Below are 18,857 nucleotides of genomic sequence, written 5' to 3'. Positions count from 1 at the left end.
TTTCATGACCTGAAAAGTAACAAGGTGAAGCATTTTTTCCTTATACTTACAGTGACAGGCAAACAGTCAAGTTTAGGCTGCACAAATAAGCCATTATCTCGATATATGGTTATACACAGTCGATGGCGATTAGTTCTCCCAAATTACAGCATCAGATGTGTTGTACTTAAATTGTCTTTCTCCATATACTCAATATAATTAACATGCAATGAGAAACCATCACTGAGGCAAAAGAAAAACAACTTTACTAAAGACTGAGCAGAGAACTTTCAGGTATCAAAATCATACTAGCTAGTAGCTACAGTACAAACAAACTGGTTTAATGTAAGACAACAAACCACATAGGTCAATGCAGAAATGTTGAGTGTAGTAATGATTAGAAGTATTTGTGCTTTATATAACAAAACACTTGGTCCATCAAAACACAATTAAAATAAATAATCCAATGCACATTTTTTAAAAGTAGATTTGATTAAGGTTCAGCTTCAATCCTTTGCTTTGAGGTTGGGAGTATAACTGTATGCTCAATATGTCAGTTGCTGGCATTGGCTGTTGAACAGATCACTAGATAGGGAGACATTGTACTGTGTTACATGTACTGAAATCAAATTCACAAAAAGTATTTGTAACAGCCAAGTAAAAGGGTAAAACATGTTTTAAATGAGGACTAAGTCAATATATCACTGATCAAAAATGTGCAAGAAAGTCCAACTGAGTTTCATTTAACCCCTTCAGTAGTGCTTTTCCTGCAAGTAATCTTTCATCTTGTTTGGCAAAGGCAACTTCTGGATAAGGTCGATCCGTGTGTACTGACGGATGACAAACCGACAGAGGTACTGCATGGAGCGCACCTGCATAAACCTTGAGATAGGGTTTGTCAGTCTGACAGGATACATTGCAGTCCCTGGTGTGCGAGATCGTGAATAGCAGAAGGCTCCATTCTCAGAATCTATGATTGAACATTCTATGAGTTCCACTATTGATATGTGACCCTCCACATCTGGCTGTTCGTAGAAACTGAAACTTCCATTGGAGTGTTCAATCCTGGTGTGGAGGGTCTTACCCTGTGAACGAAAGCTCAAGCTCAAAAGATAACGATCGTCTGAGCTGTCTCGCACCAAGAATGACCCATCTGGCAGGCTGGCAAGTTTTTCCTCAGCTTCCCAACGCGTTATAGGACCCCAGTACCAACCCTGCTTGGCCAGTTTCTTTAGCTCTACTGTAAGGCTGGTTACAATCATGGGCCCACTGTGCTGAACAGCATCATAAACCCTGCCAACGCCCGGGGCTGAATTGGGGTCAAAGTTGAGATGATGCAAAACTCTCTCTGCACCATGTGAGTGAGAAGAACCACCATATACTAGGAAACTCCTTCGGATGTGACTACCAGGTGGCAGAGATAGCAAGGGGGAGAAAGGAGGCTCTAATCTAGAGTCTTGAATCAAGGCACATTCAGCATCTGAGAGCAGTCGATTCACCGATGGGTCCATGAATATATCTGGTGACATCAGCTTCTCCTGGTCAATGGGCTCTTCATCTGCAAAAGGAGGGAATCGCTCAGGCTGAGGCACCTCATCCATTGGAAAGGGACTATCCAAACCTTCTGCACGGTCAAGTTCATCATCTAAAGGCATTGCATAGTGAATATAGTCCTGAGATGCTAGTCCAATGATGGCAGGTACATTTTCATGGTCAATACCTAGATGCAAATCACCATTCTGAGGCTCAGTGTTTTCAGCTGAATCCTGAAAAGGCCTATCCCTCTGGGGGTCTGGGAATTCTTTCAGAATGCCATTCAGAGATGGGCTTGGGTCTGATGAGTGTATCATAGCTTTCACTTTCCCATCCCTCCTAATGCATGCTTCCTCAGAATTTGCTGCCCTGAGGGCCCATGGCGTGGGGCTATAATGGTGACTATTAGATCTTAGATGGTGTTGTGATTTGACATCATTAAAGAATATGGGTGCCGAGGAGCACGAGAATGTGTCATCTTCACTGGTCACCGATGTGGAACTTTCCTTTATTTTATTTTTCTGCTTCGCCGAAAGCCTTCTTTTCAGTGATCCCATAAGACTCTCACCCTTGGAGCGGTTCTTAGGGCCTTTCTCCTCCTCATGACCAAAGTCGTTACGAACAAGTTCTTTGTTATAACATTTTCCAAACACTGAATCTGTTGAGATGTCGGTAGCTGATTTTGGCTGTGGTACAATATCCTTTCCCTCCTCTCTGCTTTTTAGGTTGAATGACTTTCGTATCGTTTTCAGACAAATTTTCTTCATTGTGGAAGTCCCTCAGACGTGGGGAGGCTCATGGATGTATGGATGGCCACATAGGTTGTCCTCCAAAAGCTGTCATCCCTGAAAAAGATCAAACATATATTTTTCCATTCATTTATTCCACATCGAGGCAATACAAAGACTACAACATAGCCTTGCAGTAGTTGCAATAACGTCGTTTTTAGTCAATCATGACTACCTTTCTACAGTATGTTTTTCAACTGCTGTCGATTGGTGAAGAAGCCTGATAGATACAGCCTGCTGCTAGTAAAAGCAAAGATACCGATAACTTCCCCTTTCATCTGTGGTAAAAGTCATTGGAGGCTAACGTTAGCTTGCTAGCCAGCTGGTGGTCCAGCCAAGAAACAAAGAGATCTAGCTAAGTTAGCTAGTTACCTTCTTTAATTCGATTCACTTTTGATATTACCCGTCATCCTCTTTTAAAAACTGTTTCCCTGTGAAACTGCCAAGACCGATGCATTTTGAGACAAAGTACTATAGCTACTGTTAGCTGCTAGGCACGCAAGTTAACTAACGTTACTGTAGCAAGCTAACTGGATGTAGAGACCCCACACGAGAGAAACGAAAAACAATACAAACTATGTCAAACTGGTTAGTTATCTACTTAAATATATTTATATTGTTGGTATATCCATTGCAGAAATGCTGTAGCAAGTTGCACTTGTAACTAGGTACTCAATCAACTAGCTAGAACTTTTCAGTCTCCCTTCCTGTCGTTGTCCTTTGTTTACATGACGCTTGCATTGTGGGAAAATAGGTACTTCTTCTTCGATGGGGTCAGAGTTTCTAAACCCAGAGATGCAACATCGCGAGACTACCGGGAACGCTTGCGAAGCAGACCAGTCCGGGGGTTGAGGAAAATAATTGTATAACTAAGATAAACCACAGCCTGTCCTTTCCAATGAATGGGATCAAATTAGTCATAGTGGGCAGAACAAGCAAAGAGGTGTGCAGAGCCAAATACAAGCTTGCGAGATCCTATTGGCGCGTTCTAGAAAATATATGCATATTTCTCAATTCGTCTATGCGACAAAGGGTAAAGTCTACAAAACGGTGTCCACTCTATTCGAAACAGATTGTAGTTTTGGGAACAGGAAACTGTATTGAGATCAAATTTGTCATTAATGAGAAAATGTGCAGAACGTTGGCCAAAATCCATATTGTTCATCTTCTCCCACTGCCAGTGTTGTGCCTAAATGCTCCCCCCTGCCAGAATCCCCCCTTCGCGTGAACGCGCACGCACTCAAATCTTCATTGCTGCGACTTGCTTGTTAGTTGGGATATCTTATCACGTTAGGCTGCGTTTCATTTGATTATTATGTCGGTTTGATCGCGAGGGAGGCACTAGTAATATCTTTGTTTTCGGTTTGGCTATTTGTTTCAGGTTTATTAGTCTATAAATAAATCTCTATGCCAAAATTCGCCGTTTTCTTGCCTGCCGAACCCCCCCTTCTATCTTGGGACTGCAAGGCCTAGCACGCTTCAGAATCATTTTGGTGACCTATCATGCCCTCTGATGAGTGCCACAGAAAATATTAGACTCTAGGCACGAAAGGAAGTGGTTATTTCAGCATGAATAATTTTCAGAGCCCTCTACTGTTCTCTCTACCCATCCCTCAATCCCCTATCCCATTGTGCTTTTACCTCTTATGGCTTTTCCTAAAAAAAGTACACTTTTTCTGTTTTAGTTTTTAAGAATGTAGGTACAGGAGTAATAATAAAATAATTATTATGATACATTTAAAAAATTGTACTCTGGGCGAAAAAGAAAGTTCAAATATATAAGTCAACATGACTGCATATCCATAATGACAGTAAACTGTTATAATAATAGAAAAAAAAGAATAAAAAAAAGAATAAATGTATAATAATATAATAAACAAAACTATGACTGAATGTGCCTCCATGAAGAATCCCTTCCCCAACAGGTCCCTTCGCCCTCAATAGGACACCCCCAGCACCTTCACCATCCCTATCAACCTCCCCCACCCCTCAACCACAAAACACAATAATGATAATAATAGAAAATAAAAATATATATACCAAGATATATATACACACACACACATGTACAGTACATATACATAAACATATTTACAGGACACTGAACTTATCTCTTTTCCTACATTAGATATGCAGGTGACATTTCCACCTGGATGACAGCACATAATCAGCAAGACGGAGATGCTCTTCATCTGAGGGAATGCCTGCACATTCTCAGATGTTAGATAATCCGAGATGATCACATGTCATTTACATTCCAGCCCTTGTCAGCTCCAGATTTGACTACTTCAACACATTCTGCTGGAATCCCTACATTCTCAGATTAACCTCTGTTAGGAATCTCTATATTGTAATCAATAAAGTGTTTCAAAATGCTGTACTTTTATTAACATATATGTTCAGATCATTCCTGAGAGAGAAGGGGTGTAATATCTCCAGATGAGCGTATGGTACCCTTCCTCACCCATGCCAACAAGATTTTACTTCTTGTGGGGTCTTTGCCTTGAAATTAAGTATGAGAGTATAAGTAATGTACAATTAACCTACTGAAAGTATACTGACTTAAAGGCAAAACAGAACTGCCAAATTATATTATAGCTGTGTCGTATACTTGCGAATTAGAATCTTATGTGTAACATAATTTTGTTGGGGAAAACTGAAATGCCCATCAAATTTTTTCCCCAGTTTGCTGAATGTGTTCTGAAGGAAGAGTCGATTGTCTTTTCAAATATGGACAAAGATGTTAACATCATGAGAGAAGAAATAGCAGTCACTCTCCTCCAAAACACTGGTATGTTCAATTTCTAATTTAATATAATAGTACATAAAATAAAAACTTTATATGGATCTTTCAAGGTTATCTGTGATCCAACTTCGGACTAGATGGCCACTAAAACACATGTATTTAAATAATTCTGTTACAAGAAACCTACACTATTCCCTTGTTTCCTATTCCCTGTTTGCTCAGTATTATACATGTAAAGATGTATAGACTACTTGACATTATGTTTTGCTAGATGACCTGAGCCAACTGTGCCACTTCTGTGGGGAGGTGGACAATAATGAGGAAGACACTAACTGGGTAATTACTTGTTCACTTCTAAAGGCACATTTTTAGGAGTACGAATTTGTATAAGCAGTAATATTACTAGAGGTAGCATCATCCGCTTTGTCTGATAATGAAATCATTGTAATTCAAGAAAATGTATTTAATGTTTTAAATATATTAACATTTTTCATCATAAATTTCAGATTGGTTGTGACCGCTGCCCACGATGGTTCCACCAGTCCTGTATGAAAACCATCTCACCATTGGAGGATTATGTCTGCGCTGCATGTCAGGACTAGGTTAGGCTTGAGTTCCAGGTGACGGTATCACCTGGAAAACTTTCCATAAAAAGTGGACTAAATGTTCAGTCGAGTTGTTGCAGCTTTCCAATATTTGTTTATGTTATTTATTGTCTTTTTATACTTGATTTATTGTCATTTTATATCTTATTATGCAAAGATCTAAATTTGTATTTCTTATTTAATGTTTGTTAACAAACTTAACTTTCTGTGATGTTTTTGTGTTATTGTGTGATAATATTTGTGTATTATCATTATTTTCTTAAACATTACTGTCACGTTCGTCGTTATCCTCCTCGTCTGAGGAGGAGCAAGGATCGGACCAAAGCGCAGTGCGGTTTGAATACATACTTGAATTTATTTAACGAAGACGAAACGAAGAACACTTGACAAACTAACAAAACAATAAACGAATGAACGTGAAGCTAATACTACGACAAGTGCAGACACATGCAACTTACGTAATGACATAGACAATAACCCACAACCCACAATACAAAACAGACTACCTAAATATGGTTCCCAATCAGAGACAACACAAAACACCTGCCTCTGATTGAGAACCATATCAGGCCAAACTAGAAAACCCCACATAGAAACAGACAACATAGAACTGCCCACCCCAACTCACGCCCTGACCATACTAACTAAAAGACAAAACAAAGGAAAATAAAGGTCAGAACGTGACAATTACAAAATGTTTCTAAAATAAATGTTTCTTTATACTCTAATTTTGCTTGCTTTGGCACACACTACTGGTCAACATGAGCTACCAAAATGATTCTGAAGTGTGCCAGGCCTTGCAGTCCCAAGATAGAAGGTGAGGGGGGGGGGGGGGGGGGAGATTTCGGCAGGCAAGAAAATGGCCTCATCCCCCTAGAGTCAAATACTTTCTGTGGCACACATCAGAGTCAAATACTTTCTACAGAACAAACTTCACATCAGGATAGGCAACCAAAATTAATAATTAATATATGTGTGTTATATTAAACATAGAGGAGGGAGTAAAAATGTAGGCAAGCAAGAAACATTTCAGAACAACTACTAGTCGAAGAAGACATGGGAGAGATGACGAATTTTGTCAAAGATATTTATTCATAGACTAATACACTTGAAACAAATAGCCAAACCGAAAACTGCAGACATTACTAGTGCCTCCCCCGCGATCAAACCAACATAAAAAATTAAATGAAACACAGCCTAACGTGATCAGAAATCTCAACTAGCAAGCAAATTGCAGCAATGAGGAATTGAGTGCGTGCACTTTCAAGAAAGTCTCAGCAATGAAGAATTGAGTGTGTGCACTTTCAAGCAAGTCTCAGCAATGAAGAATTGAGTGTGTGCGCGTTCACGTGAAGGGCTGGGGGGGAATTCTGTCAGGGTGGAGCTTTTCGACACAACACCGGCCACTGGGCTTCCTTTCACTACCATATTCGCTAGTGAGTGGAAACGCCAAGTGGATGCTTCACATTTATACTTTCAGTAAAATATCTGTCTCATTGGTCTATCTGTGTTTGGGGTTTGAGAAGTCAATGAGAAGTGAACAATTCTCCCACAACCTAGATTCGAGACGTAAGTAGTTGAACATGTTATTACTCCAACCTTGTGAAAGTGACAAACTGACAGAGTTTTACATTTTCATCGATAATGTGTTTCTGTGCATGAGTTTAGCTAGCCAACGTCGCCATGACATCGGCTACAAGTGTGATTGGGGATTTCAATTGGATAAGCAGTTTTAAACAACAATGCTGATTGGTTAAAAGCGCATTCCAGCCGGTGTATATTTAAGCATTAAAGCACGAGGGGGTGTTAATTATTTGAATATGTTGATAACCCGTTGTATAAAAGTGATGATGTGATAATGATAAAAGTGATAATGCCCTCGAAGCCAGTGTTTGGAGGATATATTGGCACGGTTTGGAGGCCCGAGACGAAGTCCTCCAAACACGGGCTTCGAGTGTCACGCCCTGACCGTAGAGAGCTTTTTATGTCTGTATTTTGGTTTGATCAGGGTGTGATTTGGGTGGGCATTCTATGTTCATTTTCTATGTTTTGTATTTCTTTGTTGTTTGGCCGGGTGTGGTTCTCAATCAGAGGCAGCTGTCTATCGTTGTCTCTGATTGAGAACCATACTTAGGTAGCTTTTTCCCACATGGTTTTTGTGGGTAGTTATTTTCTGTTTTGTGTTTCTGCACCTGACAGGACTGTTTCGTTCCTTCCCTTTGTTATTTTTGTATTTAGTGTTCAGTTGAAATAAAAGCATGAACACTTACCACGCTGCGCTTTGGTCCACCTCTTCTTCAACAGATGACCGTTACAGACCTACCCACCACCAAAAGAGGACCAAGCAGCGTGATTACCTGGAGAGTTGGACATGGGAGGAAATCCTGGAATGCAAGGGACCCTGGGGACTGACGAGAGAACATCGCCGTCCTGAGGAGGTGGCACAGCGGAGCAGGCACGAGAGGCAGCCCCCCCCCAAAAAAATTGGGGGGCACACGAGGAGTTTAGTTCAGTCAGATTGTAGACCTGAGCCAACTCCCCGTGCTTACCGGGTGTAGCGTCGTACTGGTCAGGCACCGTGTTATGCGGTGGAGCGCACGGTGTCTCCAGTGCGCGTTCACAGCCCGGTACGCTACATCGCAGCTCCTCGCATCGGCCGGGCTAGGGTGAGCATCCAGCCAGGAAGGATTGTGCCAGCCCTGCTCTCCAGACCTCCAGTACGCCTCTACGGCCCAGGATATCCTGCGCCGGCTCTGCGCACTGTGTCTAGAGTGCGTCTGCACAGCCCAGTGCGTCCTGTGCCTGTGCAGGGCCAAAGTCACCATCCAGCCAGGACGGTTGTGCAGGCTCTTAGCTCGAGACCTCCAGTGCGCCTCCACGGCCCAGTGTTTCCGGTGCCTCGGTCAAGGACAAGGCCTCCTGCATGTCTCCCCAGCCTGGTGAGTCCTGTGCTAAGAACGAATCCTCCTGCATGTCTCCCCAGCCTGGTGAGTCCTGTGCCTGCTACCAGAGCCAGGCCTCCTGTGTGTCTCTCCACTCCAGTGATGATCCATGGCAAGAAGCCTCCAGTGATGATCCATGGCAAGAAGCCTCCAGTGATGATCCATGGCAAGAAGCCTCCAGTGGGGATCCATGGCACGAAGCCTCCAGTGATGATCCATGGCAAGAAGCCTCCAGTGGTGATCCATGGCAAGAAGCCTCCAGTGATGATCCTTGGCAAGAAGCCTCCAGTGATGATCCATGGCACGAAGCCTCCAGTGATGATCCATGGCAAGAAGCTTCCAGTGATGATCCATGGCAAGAAGCCTCCAGGGATGAGACATGGCAAGAAGCCTGCAGGGGTGAGACATGGCACAAAGCCTCCAACGGGGGTCTCCAGCCCGGAGCCTCCAGAGACGGCCTCCAGCCCGGAGCCTCCAGAGACGGCCTCCAGCCCGGAGCCTCCAGAGACGGCCTTCAGCGACGGCCTCCAGCTCGGAGCCTCCAGAGTCGCCCTCCAGCCCGGAGCCTCCAGAGTCGCCCTCCAGACCCGAGCCTCCAGAGTCGCCCTCCAGACCCGAGCCTCCAGAGTCGCCCTCCAGTCCGGAGCTTCCAGTGGCGCCCTTCAGTCCGGAGCTTCCAGTGGCGCCCTTCAGTCCGGAGCTTCCAGAGGCGCCCTTCAGTCCGGAGCTTCCAGAGGCGCCCTTCAGTCCGGAGCTTCCACTCTGGACGGAAGAAACACAGAAAATCATCACAAGTCCACTTTGAGCTACCTCTACCGATTTTCAACCATGCCAGAGACTACATATGTGTCAGCCAAAAGGCAGCGATCCACTTTCTCCAAAAATATCACTCCTCTCATCCTTTACATGACCATCGAGGCGAGGCTCAGACTCTGAGGTCTTCATCACATCTGCCACCACAGGTAATTCATCCTCACTCTCGTCAGGTAACATTCCTGAGCCATCATAAATGGTTTGTACTTGGCGCCATTCTTCCTCAACACATCTTCCTACTGCACTCGGTACTTCTCCTTCCTTGCTGTCCATAACCACAGCTATTCGTTCACCACGCTCATACCGTGCCTTCATCCGCTGTACTGCTTGCCTTTCTCTATACCAACCTTCCTTTTTCCTTAGCCCAATTTACTAGTCTGGCTATCTCTGGCCAGACTACCAAAACGTGCCACTGTCGTCAGCCAGGTCTCCTCCATCTTCTGTCGCACAACCGTGCTAGGCCCATCCCAAAAATGTAATTGCTGCCCATTACTGGAGACATTTCCAATTTGGAAAAAGCAAAAAATGTAAAAAAATTAAAGTTTTAATCTTAATTCATTCACAATTCACTCTGAGCCCTACACAGTTCCTTGTCTTTGACATCATTCAGTCCCAAGAATCGCTCAACTGCAGATATGATAGCAATCCTTCCTGAGTTCTTGTCAACTCCAGCAGTGCAGTTTATTACTATTGCCGTAAATGCCAAAAAAGTCACCCTCTCATGACAAGGATATGTGGATCCTGTACCTTGCAATCGGCACCCACATCTTTGTACTTCTGTTTCTCCACAGTAACCGACTCACCATGTCACGATTGTCGTCTGGAGAAGGAGAGGAGGACCAAGGTGCAGCGTGGTAAGTGTTCATTATTTTAATTAAAATATGAAACACTTGACAACAGAAAAAAAACGATAAAAGAACAGTCCTGTAAGGTGAACACACAAAACAGAAAACAACCACCCACAAACACAGGTGGGAACAGGCTACCTAAGTATGATTCTCAATCAGAGACAACGATAGACAGCTGCCTCTGATTGAGAACCATACCAGGCCAAACACATAGAAATACAAAACAAGGACAACATGGAACACCAGACATAGAATGCCCACCCAAACTCACGCCCTGACCAACCAAAAAGAGACATAAAAAGGATCTCTACGGTCAGGGCGTGACACACCAGCACTTTATTTTACTTTATACGCTGCTTTGACATATGAGACACTCTGAACAGCTCTTATTTGAGAAATTTCCACCTGCTTTATTCTTGCGGGGCATTCCAGGGACTCATGTTTATGCTTCCCAGCACAATTGCAATATTTAACTTCCTCATCTTCTCCAATATAACAATAGCCACTTATGTCCAACTGTCTGCACACATTTGACACATTACCAAATTCTTTGCAGTTGGGACACTGCATTACCCTTGGGATAAATTCCCTCAAAGGGTACCTCATAGAGTGACGATTTTAGCATGTAAATCTTGGTGGGGTATACTCCCCAAAAATTGTTTAGATGCATGCCAGCAAAGCCAGTACACAACACTAAACAATACATTAATTGCCCTATAACGGTGACGAACGGTGCCCACAAACTGTTAGGGCCTACATAAAGCTGTCCCAACAGCAGAGCTTTCTTTTCAGCACCATGGAGTGAATCCTTACCACTGTTACAGCTGGCTATCAGCGGAGCCTTGTCTGGCAGCAAAACTGTTCATTCAGCCTCATTATTTTATTTAAAAAATCTTTTCTCCCCAATTTCTCCCCAATTGGTAGTAGTTTTACACCTTTTTTACACTACTGATTAGAGCCTGTAAGTAAGCTCTAAGGTCTACACCTGCTGTATTCAGTGCAAGTGACAAATAAACTTTGATTTGATTTGATTATAGTCTTGTCCCATCACTGCAACTCCCGTACAGACTCGGGAGAGGCGAAGGTCGAGAGCCATGCGTCCTCCGAAACACGACTCTGCCAAGCCACACTGATTCTTGACGCACTGCTCGCTTAACCCGGAAGCCAGCCACACCAATGTGTTGGAAGAAACACTGTACAACTGGCGACAGAAGTCACTGTGCATGCGCCCGGCCCGTCACAAGGAGACACTAGAGCACAATGGGACAAGGACATCCCGACCGGCCAAACCCTCCCCTAACCCGGACTACATTGGGCCAATTGTGCGCTGCCTCATGGGTCTCCCGGTGGCATCCACCTGCGACACAGCCTGGGATAAAACCCGGGTCCGTAGTGACGCCTCAAGCACTGCGATGCAGTGCCTTAGACCACTGCACCACTCGGGAGGCCCTCATTCAGCCTCATTTACTTCCTTAAAAAAAACATAGCTGATATGGCTGATTTGCTTAAACAAATGTGGTTTCTACTGACAATTGAGATGTACAAACTATGGCATAAGGGGACGACGAGCGGATAAGAGGCAATCCGTAATTTGGATTAAGACATTAATGAGTGAGCTAGGACGGACATAGTCAATGTAACTATTTGTTCAGCACTTTTGAAATGTACAGCGACTGAATTCAGAACATGGGTCGTTCTGATAGTATTCTCCCTGTACACCAAGTCAGAACCGTAGGATAAATAAAGGGGCATATAAGCAGACAATGAAAGCTCTTACAATATTCAATTAATATATTTCTCTAAAACAGGCTATCGGATGCACCACTAAGTCAGAACAGTAGGCTAATTTATGAGGGGGAAAGGGAACAAATATTAGGGTGAGGCACATGGGCTACTAACAGCTTACTACACAAAATACACTTAGTATTACTTTCTTAGCTACAGTGTACATATCTCCCTGGCATATGACATAATTTATGCAGCAGCATACAATACATTTTTGGACTCACCTTGTTATGCTGCGCTCACTTGAACAGGAAGTTGGCACAGCGGCCCTTCTTATGGGCTTTACAAGGTGGCCCGAAATCCAGACCTGGAATTCCGAGTTGGATGAGCTAGTTTTAGTCGAGTTCCCAGTTGAACTCACTAAAGTCTGAGATTTCCCATTTCTGAGTTTCCAGTTGTTTGCGGCAGAAGTCATGCTGGATTGACAGCATGGCCAATGTATTCAAGCTTTTCTGGCCCATGGTGTTACCCCCTTTTTCGTGATATCCAATTGGTTGTTACGAATTTGTCTTATCGCTGCAACTCCCCTACGGATTTGGCAAAGGTCGAGTGCCAAGCTGCACTGCTTCTTGACACACTGCTCGCTTAACCCGGAAGCTATTAAGACTATCCTAAAAACGGGACATTAAAAACTGTAATATCTTATGTTTCACCGAATCGTGGCTGAACGACGACACGGATAATATACAGTTGGTTTATTTAGTAAATACTTTCTTAACTTTATTTCTTGAACTGCGTTGTTGGTTAAGCCTTTCATGGTAAGGTCTACCTGTTGTATTCGGTGCATGTGACAAATACAATTTGATTTGAAGCCAGCTGCACCAATGTGTCGGAGGAAACACTGTCGGCCGAGGTCAGCTTGCAGTTGCCCGGCCCGCCACAAGGAGTCACTAGAGCACGATGAGACAAGGACATCCTGGCCGGCCAAACCCTCCCCTAACCCGGACGATTGGGCCAATTGTGGCCGCCTCTTGCGTCTTCTGGTCACAGCCGGCTGTGACACAGCCAAAGATCGAACCCGGGGCTGCAGTGGTGCCTTAGCACTCACTGTTGAATTTTCGATTTCCAACTTGTTTGAGTCTTGTTTATGTCCAATGGGCGATGACCACTGTTACGTTTTATCTATAATTTATTTTCATATGACAAGGATTGAAACGGATTTGCCAGTAGATTGCATGATGATGACGCCTTGTCTAGCTTGCTAGCTAAGATTTCGAAAGTATTATGTTGACATGATCAGTCCAATCAAAGCTACGGTAGATGTAATGTGATTTGAAGTCATTTTATCTTTGGCCAATGACCTTGAGCCTTCTTGGATGGGCACTTCTAATGTAAGTCTATGGAAGAACGCAAGGGGCTTACATTTTCGACCTCTACCTGTAGATTTTGCGGTGACATAGTGTCCCCATGAGTGACAGAACACTGAGCCAATCACAGCGCAACTAGAGAACATTACAAACCCCTACAGAAAGCACTGAGCTAGGCTGAAACACCTGAATTTTTTATTTATTTATTTATTTAACCTTTATTTAACTAGGCAAGTCAGTTAAGAACAAATTTTTATTTACAATGACAGCCTAGGAACAGTGGATTAACTGTCTTGTTCAGGGGCAGAACAACACATTTTTACCTTGTCAACTCTGGGATTCGATCTAGCAACCTTTCGGTTACTGGCCCAACACTCTAATCACTAGCCTACCTGCCTTACCCAGAGACCATATTTGTTCACAATGATTATAATTTTTTTTAACATTGTTTGCAAACTGGTGTGTGACACATATTAATGCCAAAATAACATACAAAACTGGCAAAAAAACATTTTTTTTTTTTTTTTCTGAAACAGGTGGGGCTCAAAACAGAATGACGCGTCGCCACTGACCTCATATATACCCTATTGCTTAATTAACATGCTTAGGAAGCGACTCCTCTTCAAAAACAACAGCACGGACATACTCTGTCTCTTCTCAACATTGAACATTCATGTCGATCTTTGAACTCCAACCACTCTAGCAATTTCCGTCTTAATCTTCTCAGCTTCAACTTCAACAGTGACCCCAGATATAGTGCCCTACTCCGAAAGTCTAAGCAAGTCCCCTCTTTTCCATTGATTCGAATGAGGTTCAATGCTCTCTGCTTTTTATTTTCCAATACACAACAGATCAACACAATTCCACCTCTGGTCACCCTCACAGACTCCACAGCACCCAATTCATTCTTCACCATTTCAGAAACATCGTATATCTTCTTATCCCTAAACCGCGCTCCCACTACAAACTGAGAAGTTGGAGCATGAGCCATCTGCTTACTAAACTGCATTTTAACTGACATTTTGGCTTTCTTACTCCGACCTTTAGCGACAGTTGTCCATCCAGATTTCTAATCCACTTCACTCTCACTCGCCTCACTGGTAGCTGCATCAGACTCAATCTCGACATATGCCATTTGACATGCATTCCCTGTCTCTGGGAAAAGAGATAAAAGGAATCCCCCAGAACTGAACGCATTGATAATCACCCCAATTTACATGTCAATTATAATATTTAGCCTACCACATAATCAATTATGTGTCACTTATTTGATTTTAATAATTTTCTCTTGTTTTGAATAACTGTTAGGGTCAGAATAAAACCTTTACAAAATAAAATGACCTTTGTTTTATAATAAGATTCCAGTTCAGTACGACAGATCTGTGTGCAACATTCAAGGGAAATTGTACTGTACTGAACGACCAGTTGAAAAACATTGTGAATATGGTGGCCCAGAGGGCAGTTATGACGTGCTGCACAAGTTTTGCAATGTTTTGTAACGTTCAAATAGAAATATGCCATGTAGAACAAACATGCCTCTCCAACATGTAGAATAAGGAATCATGCCAGCTCTATTCATAGAATTTCTCATTTCTGTCCCAGGGTCACACCCATACTGATCAGGCCTCACCCTGCCACATGCATTACGTCTTGCAACAGAAACCGTTTACCATTTAAGAACCAAACGTAAGCAAACAGAGCAAACAGATACATTTGTCCAGTAGAAAATATTTTTTCGTTGGATAAAACATTTTCCCTTTGGTGTAAACGGTTTCTGTTGCAAAATGTTTTGGTGGCTATACAAAGGGAGCAGATAGCAGACGGAAGAATAAGGTTGATTAGACTGCAATGAAGCTCAATATGAGAGCCCTCCCAATGACTCACACAACAAGCTGTTCTCATCTCTCCAAAATAAGTTTTTCCCAGCATCTCTGAGTGAGATGATTGGCAGATCACAAATCAACACTGATGTGAACTCTCATTCTGGGGGGGGGGGGGGTCACTAAAATCTTGATTACTGTCTGAGGGCACTGAGGAACATGGTTAACTTTAGTGTATACTTCTTGACCTTGTAAGAATAGAAGACAGAAAAGATTAGGAGAATATTTACAGTAAATAAAAATAATAAGGCAAGTTTCTGTCAGTTTCTTTTGATTGCATCATTATCGCAAGTGTTCATCATAATTATCAGTGGTGGAAAAAGTACCCAATTGTCATACTTGAGTAAAAGTATACAAACCTTAATAGAAAGTTACTCAAGTAAAAGTGAAAGTCACCCATTAAAATACTACTTGAGTAAAAGTCAAAAAGTATTTGGTTTTAAATATACTTAAGTATTAAAAGTAAATGTAATTGCTAAAATATTCTTAAGTATCAAAAGTAAAAGTAGAAATCATTTAAAATTCCTTCTATTAAGCAAAGCAGACGGCACTATTTTCTTGTTTTTTAAATGGGGCACACTCCAACACTCCGACATTATTTACAAAAGATGCATGTGTATAGTCCGCCAGGCCAGAGGCATTATGGGATGACCACGTGTTCTCTTGATAAGTGCTTGAATTTTACAATTTTCCTGTCCTGCTAAGCATTCAAAATGTAACGAGTACATTTGGTTGTCAGGGAAAATGTATGGAGTAAAAAGTACAATATTTTCTTCAGGAATGTAGCGAAGTAAAAGTAGTCAAAAATATAAATAGTAAAGTACAGATCCCCCCCCAAAAAAATACTTAAGTAGTTTAAAGTATTTTTACTTAAGTACTTTACACCACTGATAATGATTACAAAAAGTTTAGTCCAAATATGTAAGTCAAATTAAGAGCAACTCCCTCTACCTCTTTCTATCTTTCCCCATCTCTCTCTCTCTGATTTCAAGTGTCTCTTTTATTTATCCACTTCATTACTTGTACTTCTCACCTTTGAACATTTTGTGCACTTCGCTGCTTAAGGGGAGTTGTTGAAAGGAACTTACGTCAGCAGAATGGGCTGATTTCTTGTCTCATCTCTTCCTCACCCAGTCCTAGTAGTTTTTTTTTTCTTCCCTCTCATCTATCCACTTCCTCCCCATTAGTTCTCTCATCCCCAGGCCTGCCACCCACTGCTGGAGAAAGGCATCCTGGCAAAGTGGGATGCTGCCATGAAGAGGTGCAATGACATCTCCGCTAAAACATTAAATATTCAAGTCATTCAGGGAATGCTGAATTATAGTAATTCAGATTGAAATAACAGCAGACATTTAAACTCTGTAGAACCCCCAGAATGTAGCTGTTTACATTGAGCAGTTTTTTTTGCTCTTTTTAATTACCAATCAACATTATATCTTCTGGGAAATTTTATCAAACCGAGACAATATTTGGGTTATTCCATAGAGACCTTTCTCTGTGCCCTGTATGTGCCCCTAAAGGTAGCATACTATGTTTGTTACTTGGATTGAACTTTTATACTGCAGAGGGCAGCATTGTTATTGTTAGTTTGCACATCCTCTCTAGACCCCTCTCAAACACTGTCTACTACTACTGCTTCTAGCAAAACAATAAAGTGAGTCTCTTATGATTAAATTATTTAAATCATAAATTCAACTTCAAAATATAAATAGAAAATGAAATTGGTTGTTCGGTTAAGTCCATGCAGATGTGCCTATTTGGAGAAAATATGTATGTGCTGTGACAGTCAGGATTTTATTGTAGCCTTTTGATTCAGTATGAATCAGTGGCGGTTGGTGCAGTTTAAGGATTACTGTTTTGTTATGAGTATGGCCTTATTTCTATTTAAGCAATAAGGCCCAAGGGGGTGTGGTACTGCATATGGCCAATATACCATGGCTCAGGGCTGTTCTTACGCACGGCACAATGCAGAGTGCTAGGACACTGCCTTTACCAGTGGTATATTGGCCATATATCACAAACCCCTGAGGTGACTTATCGCTATTATAAACTGGTTACCAACATGATTAGAGCAGTAAAAATAATAAATGTTTTGTCATATGCAGTTATGTACTACATAGGTGCACACAGGTCGAGAGAAAGATTTGAGGTGACAGACAGTAACACATTCAATATCGCCTTGCACACTCTTGCCTGCATCTAATTGTTCTAGGGTGTAATGTAATCATTAGTCCAACAGTTTCAAACAAGAGTTTCTATTGGACAAAATCAGGTATTTTTATCCTCATTTTGTTCCGTTTGCTTCCGTTGTCCACCCTTTGATTGGGTGGACATGTCAGTTCATACTGTAAGACCTCCATTAGTTTGGAGGATGTCCTCTGGAAGTTGTCATAATTACTGTGTAAGTCTATGGAAGGGGTGAGAACCATGAGCCTCCTAGGTTTTGCGTTGAAGTCAATGTACCCAGAGGAGGACTGAAGCTAGTTGTCCTCCGGCTACACCATAGTGCTACCCTACAGAGTGCTGTTGAGGCTACTGTAGACCTTCATTGCAAAACAGCATGTTTTAATAAATTATTTGATGCCGTGATTATATTTAGTATAGTTTTATCTAAAATTGATAACTTTTTTACATGTTTTACTATTTTTTAAAATTAAGTTCACTGAGGAGGATGGTCCTCCTCTTCCTCCTCTGAGGAACCTCCACTGGTATGAATATAAAAATATTAAATCACATTTTCCACAAGGGACTGGATTCAACTTAACATTTGATAAAACTTGTTCATCTGAACAGAGGTAACAGTTTGTATGCACCCCTCCAGATAGACCTTACAGTGGTTCTAAATAAAGGAACTCAAGTTGTGAAATAAAAGTACATAAACTCAGGTCTGTTTGCTAGCTGGGGTCCATATGTAGGCTGACAATCGTAATAAAAAACAGGTGAGGGCTGGAGCTGGTGATTGGTGCTGGATGTTTGCCGTTCTTTTATGGCTTGGCAGCTGCATGTTGGTCCTGCACCCCCATTTCATCAAGACAAAAATCTACTATTTTATACTCCAAGATGCTACAGTGGTTTAAGTGTGAAAAAAGAGGTGAAATCAAATCCCTTCTGCAAACAGAAAAAGGTCAGAGATGACGTAGGGAGTGAGGGAGTGACTATATTCTTAAGTGGGTAAATTCTATTTGTAGCTTTTCTTGTTGTTTACATTCTACACTCCAAACCCAAGAAACTGAATAAATATGGAGGCTTGGACGACCTCTTATGTCACTACAGTGGTATTTTTGTGTCTCTACTGTGCACTGAAAAAGCAACTGGGTGATATATTGTGTATTTTATTTTACATGTTTTTATATCTGTGTAGTGCACAACATCTACAATAATTTTCAACTGCATGTACACATTCACAATGCAGGTCTCCAGTCGGGATGCATGTTGTGCGTGCCAAAAGCAGTAACCCGTAAACCAGTAAAACCACAGAGGTGCTAACTGATGCAATTCTGCATGTTTGTAGACATGTACTGTATACAGTACACAAGTGGCCAATTAATGACTACTTGTATAGTAACACTTATCCTGCAGTGTTTTTGTTCCAATATCATATGCTGCATTAGAGGTAATTACAGATGTTAAA

General features: G+C 42.0%; 2 protein-coding genes across 3 annotated transcripts; one reads left to right on the top strand and one right to left on the bottom strand.

Annotated features, from left to right (window-relative positions):
- Positions 1–590: 590 nt before the first annotated feature.
- Positions 591–3,058, bottom strand: LOC139559882 (suppressor of cytokine signaling 6-like). 2 transcript variants are annotated; one of them, XM_071376318.1, is made up of 2 exons: positions 2,476–3,058; positions 591–2,357 (listed from the first exon to the last, which is right to left on the bottom strand). In XM_071376318.1, the coding sequence occupies exon 2, from the start codon at positions 2,277–2,279 to the stop codon at positions 732–734; it is 1,548 nt and encodes a 515-aa protein (XP_071232419.1). In that variant the 5' UTR covers positions 2,280–2,357; positions 2,476–3,058; the 3' UTR covers positions 591–731. The 2 variants fall into 2 exon arrangements, with proteins under 2 accessions (XP_071232419.1, XP_071232418.1); XM_071376317.1 differs by having other exon boundaries at positions 2,673–3,030.
- A 5,819-nt stretch (positions 3,059–8,877) lies between these two features.
- Positions 8,878–10,315, top strand: LOC139559620 (uncharacterized). The gene is made up of 2 exons (XM_071375769.1): positions 8,878–9,555; positions 10,198–10,315. The coding sequence occupies exon 1, from the start codon at positions 8,885–8,887 to the stop codon at positions 9,527–9,529; it is 645 nt and encodes a 214-aa protein (XP_071231870.1). The 5' UTR covers positions 8,878–8,884; the 3' UTR covers positions 9,530–9,555; positions 10,198–10,315.
- The last annotated feature ends 8,542 nt before the right edge of the window (positions 10,316–18,857 follow it).

Source organism: Salvelinus alpinus, chromosome 30, assembly GCF_045679555.1.
Source record: "Salvelinus alpinus chromosome 30, SLU_Salpinus.1, whole genome shotgun sequence".
Lineage (NCBI taxonomy): Eukaryota > Metazoa > Chordata > Actinopteri > Salmoniformes > Salmonidae > Salvelinus > Salvelinus alpinus.
The sequence above is the reverse complement of the archived record's forward strand: the minus strand, read 5'-3'. Positions and strand labels throughout refer to the sequence as shown.

Coding starts and splice junctions, on each gene's coding strand:
- LOC139559620 (XM_071375769.1), top strand. CDS start 8,885: ATGATCCATGGCACGAAGCCTCCAGTGATGATCCATGGCAAGAAGCTT.
- LOC139559882 (XM_071376318.1), bottom strand. CDS start 2,279: ATGAAGAAAATTTGTCTGAAAACGATACGAAAGTCATTCAACCTAAAA.